The 5,172-nt window shown below is 30.4% G+C and overlaps 1 protein-coding gene across 4 annotated transcripts in view; it reads left to right on the forward strand.

The window, feature by feature from the left end:
• The window catches only part of LOC106468867 (cytochrome c oxidase subunit 6B1-like), a 6,398-nt gene extending 2,200 nt beyond the window's left edge, over positions 1–4,198 (forward strand). For all 4 annotated transcript variants that reach the window (XM_013929311.2, XM_013929314.2, XM_013929312.2 and 1 more), the window contains exons 2-4: positions 180–267; positions 2,860–2,974; positions 3,936–4,198. In XM_013929311.2, the coding sequence (XP_013784765.1) occupies positions 185–267; positions 2,860–2,974; positions 3,936–3,989 (252 nt within the window). In that variant the 5' untranslated portion in view covers positions 180–184 and the 3' untranslated portion in view covers positions 3,990–4,198. The remainder of the gene's footprint in view (positions 1–179; positions 268–2,859; positions 2,975–3,935) is intronic.
• The last annotated feature ends 974 nt before the right edge of the window (positions 4,199–5,172 follow it).

Here is a 5,172-nt window from a genome sequence, read left to right on the forward strand (position 1 = left end):
GTTTTATATTATTCACAATAATAATGGACATAAAAATGTATTTGTTTTTCTTTACTTTTAAGTTGTGTACAATCATTAAGATATAAAAAGTATTTAGAACAAATGTTTTAGTTTGTTTAAAAAAAAAGGTAAAAGTTAACAGTTGCAGGACATTCAGGTGACATCTTTCTTTTATATAGAGGTTATGTCTACGTCCATCATGTCTAACGTTGAAGCTTTATCCACAGCTCCTTTTGATGCCCGCTTTCCAAATCAAAACCAAACCAGGTTTGTAATAATTCTTTTTTTATGTTTGTGTAATAACTAAACATGGAAGGACTTCCACACCTGTTGTTCACTTGGTTAAGAGAAAAAAACAAAAAAACTATAGTTAAGATGAAAGGAAATTTGTAAGAGTAAATAAGGACATAATAATATCTTTTGTAAGTTGAAATTATGATTAATACAACTGGGAGATAATAAGACATAGTTTGGAAGTCATTTTCCATACTGCCATCAATATACAAACACCAAGAGAGAGTACGATAAGGAATGGTATAAGTTGTAGAACTAACTATTTACTTGGTACTATTTTAAAAGTGAGTTAATGAATTTCATAACAAAACATTTGGTATATTTTCCTCCAGCTTAGCAAGCGTTGAGCTGCTTTTTGTGTGAGAAGAGGAAAAATCCACTCTATACTTTAAATAAAAGTGGTTTTCTCTGACAGTACATGATCTCTAATAACATGTGAACTGCATAACAAAAACGCTATCAGTGTTGGAATTATTCCCATTATATGCTGATGGGGTCGTCTACCTGTTTTAGATAGAACATGAGTGATTTCGTCTAGTTTAACAGGCAGAAACATAAAATTATTCAATACATGCAACAGATAGACTCCACCAGTGTAATTTTATGGATAAGTTTCAATAAATGTTTCAACTGTTGCTGTGTTTCAAGAATGTTTGTTTCATGAATTTATCACTGAATGTACTTTTTTACTTTAAAAATTTGCATAACTGAGTAAGTTATAAGGTAACTCTTTCTGTTATAAAATAATTAGTTTGGTAAAATATATATATATATAAATTTGATGATAAGATAAAGTTAAATTGCATCTCCTGAACTTGTTTCTCAATCTGTGTTCGATGAAATGTAACCACGTATATTAGAGAGTGTTATAAATAAAAAATTAAATAATTGGATATATTAATTTACAGGTCGGTAATGGTGTCCCACGAGTGTTTCCATATCATGCTTATGATGACTTAGCTTGTTGTTGATAAATGACAATTTCAGAGATAGTACATATTTAACAATTTGAAAGAAAAAATAACAGTGGGTAGATTTGTGTAAGTTTTGTTTATTGAATATAGAGATAGATTTTACACTCATTTCATGCAAGCAGAACCACATTAGCTCTGGACTAGTATGTATGGAATTCATAATAGTCCAGAGTGGAAATTTGATAGTCCCTGTCATCAAGTTAATGGACTTTTACACCCCTGGATAAAGAAAGTATCATAAACCACAATAGTGATTCTTAATACGGATCACCATGAAATTTCACAAAAATGCTAATAGAACATATGGACAAAAACCATATTAAAAAAAGGAGACTTGAAACAACACCCGAGACCTTCTGTCTCAATGACTAAGGCTTCTAAAATATTGACAAGATTGTTAGAAAAAATTTAGTATTAATTCAGTTGTTCTTGATATTATTATTATTCACATTATTCTTCTTTCACAAGCCTACAGAAGAAATGGCTATGAATATTTTATCCAAACCTACTAGAAAAACTTGTGTGCAGGTCATAGAACTATTTTTATGTTGACTCTTGAAGAAGGAGGAGAGATTTTATCAGTTTTTCATCACTACTGGCCAAGTTTCTCTGTGAAGCCATTTGAGTGCTGAAGCATACAGCAAAAATGGCTTGGTATACTGTGCCAAAACCTATGCACAGCTACTAAACAAACTCCCACGAAGGTTATAGATCAATTTTTAAGTTGATTCTTGAAAGTCGTGATTTTCACCCTCTAACATTTTCTAAGTTCTTCTTTGCTACCAAAATAAGCTCTCTGAAACTAATCAAACATCTAATAACGTAGAAGTCATTTAAACACCTTTTTACTAGTCAGGAATGCTCCATTTTATACAAGTTGGAAATGCTTCATTTTATTAGAGTAAACAACGTACATATGTAGCTTAAAACTTAATCACCCTAAATGGACATAAAAAATCTTAGGAAACAAGATAATTGAAAATTTTTAATTTAAGAAGGGGAATAGGGATCATCCAAGAAGTACAGAAAGAAGTTGAATCAAAATGCAAAAATTATATTTTGAAGCCTACAACTAGGGACTCTAAAAAAAAAAGTAAACAAACTAGGCTACATTATTTTATCAAACTATGAATCCCCTTTTTGTAGCTTGAGAAAATAATGTAGACACAACTTACTACCTAGTTTGTTTGTTTCTTCTTTTTTTTATTTTTTTTTTAGAGTTCCTATTCATAATCTTGAAAATATCTTTGCATCTTGATTCAACTTGTTTCTGTACTTTTTGGATGATCCCTATTTCCCTTTTTAAATTAACAATTTTTAGTTATCTTGTTTATATGAAATTATAAGAAAAGATTTAGTGGGTAGAGGAGAATCTTTTCCCCCCCCCATGATTTTCAGACCCTTGCCACATCACTTGTAGTGAAATATGGGTGAGTTTCTTTAATGAGTAAAAATATTGTAAAAGTTGAAAATTTGTATGTATTAACAGAATCTATAATAAATTATATAAATATCATAAGGTTTCTATTCCTTGACATACTGCTATTGCAGTAGTACCTTCTTCATATGTTTTTCAAAACTAATCACACAGGAACTGTTGGCAGAATTTTGTGGATTTTTACCGATGTCGCAAGGTGAAGGGAGACGATTATGAACCTTGCAATTACTTCAAGAAGGTCTACCAGTCTCTTTGTCCTAACAGTTGGGTAAGGAGATAAATTGTGTTTTGATAGACCAAGATACATCTGTGCAAATGATCTGTTCATTTTAAAATTTTCATAACTCGTCTTATTTTACTTTAAAAAAATGATGAAAGTTTTTCGGTGTGATTGTACCAGTTCTTGTTGATCCGGCCATAGTAACCTTATTTATAACCAAGAAAAGTTTATAGTCAAACAGTGTCTTCTCATGAGGACTTTTTTTTTTACATAAATTATAACTGCTTGGATTACAGTAAAAAGGTTTTGCCATCACTGACAAATTATTAATACCAACAAACAAATCTTTTAGTGTGATTCTGATTTGTGGAGTAGATAGATGGGTACTAAAAAAGACAACACAAGTATGAAACAAGACAAATCACCAGAATAATGAAGTCTAAAAATTTGTTTATTTTATTCACTTATTTTTTGTTAGACTTTTCCGTACAGGTTCCATTCTAAACAAAACTGCTAGCAGAGATTTTCTTACTCAGTACAAGATATTCCCAGGATGTAACTCTTTTTAACTGATATAAAAATAAAGCACTAAGATATACGTACAGTACACGTTGTAATTGATAAACACTTAGTGGTAGCATGAACATCCTTACCAAAAAAAACTGGATAAAAACACTGAATTATACACTTTAATGAATTTTTTTCTTTCTTTTTAACTAATATAAAAATTAAGCACTAAGATATAAGTACAGTACACGTTGTAATTGATAAACACTTAGTGGTAGCATGAACATCCGTAACAAAAAAACTGGATAAAAACACTGAATTATACACTTTAATGAATTTTTTTTCTTTCTTTTTAACTGATATAAAAATCAAGCACTAAGATATACGTACAGTACACGTTGTAATTGATAAACACTTAGTGGTAGCATGAACATTCTTACCAAAAAAACTGGATAAAAACACTGAATTATACACTTTAATGAATTTTTTTTCTTTCTTCTAGGTGGAAAAGTGGCAAGAACAGATAGAGGAGGGGAAATTTGCAGGAAAGATTTGAAGTATATTTTAGCAAAAGTTAAAAGATCGTAGCTAATCAAGATACAGTGACACGAATTCAGTTAATACATTAATGGAATTTCATTATAATTTATAGAAAAATAGTTGGAGAGCTACAATATAAAATAGAAATTAAAAACATAAAGAATGTAACTGTAAGACAAATTGTAAAAGAAAACTGTTCCTAAAAATAAAGGTGTATGAACACAAGTTGTTTTCTGTCATAAATACGATCAACGTGGGCACTATTAAGAACGAGGCTCGTAGTTCTGTGCGTAATGTTTATTTCCAGCATATTATTGTAGCTCACTCTCCAGGAAGCTCTTAACCCAAATAAAAACATTAAAAAATTAAATGTACCTGTCACTGTTTGTTGGATTTGTTAATTTTTTAGCTTTGCATTGTCTTGATTTTTTAGTGACAGGTCTTGGGAAAGCTAAATATTGAGTCAAGTATTTTCTCAATATAATATATTCAAATAACTATTTTGAAAAAAGAAGAGACATGATGAAGAGTTGCATATATTATCTAAAAGGTGTAATTTGTGGAAGTACATATAGTTTTACATCATATGAACATTACACATCATCCTTGACTGTATTATCAATCACGTGAGTCGTATTTCTCAACGTATACGAGACAGTTGTTACATGTCATCCTTGACTGTATTATTATTAACAACGTGAGTCGTATTTCTCAACGTATACGAGACAGTTGTTACATGTCATCCTTGACTGTATTATTATTAACAACGTGAGTCGTATTTCTCAACGTATACGAGACAGTTGTTACATGTTATCCTTGACTGTATTATTAATAACGTGAGTCGTATTTCTCAACGTATACAAGATAATTCTTACATGTCATTCTTGACTGTATTATTAATCATGTGAGTCGTATTTCTCAACGTATATAAGACAATTCTTACATGTCATCCTTGACTGTATTATTAATCACTTGTCGTATTTCTCAACGTATACAAGACAATTCATGCATGTCATCCTTGACTGTATTATTAATCACTTGTTGTATTTCTCGACGTATACAAGACAGTTGTTACATGTCATCCTTGACTGTATTATTAATCACTTGAGTCGTATTTCTCAACGTATACAAGACAGTTGTTACATGTCATCCTTGACTGTATTATTAATCACTTGAGTCGTATTTCTCAACGTATACAA

The sequence above is a fragment of the Limulus polyphemus genome, unplaced genomic scaffold, assembly GCF_000517525.1.
Source record: "Limulus polyphemus unplaced genomic scaffold, Limulus_polyphemus-2.1.2 Scaffold3195, whole genome shotgun sequence".
Classification (NCBI taxonomy): domain Eukaryota; kingdom Metazoa; phylum Arthropoda; class Merostomata; order Xiphosura; family Limulidae; genus Limulus; species Limulus polyphemus.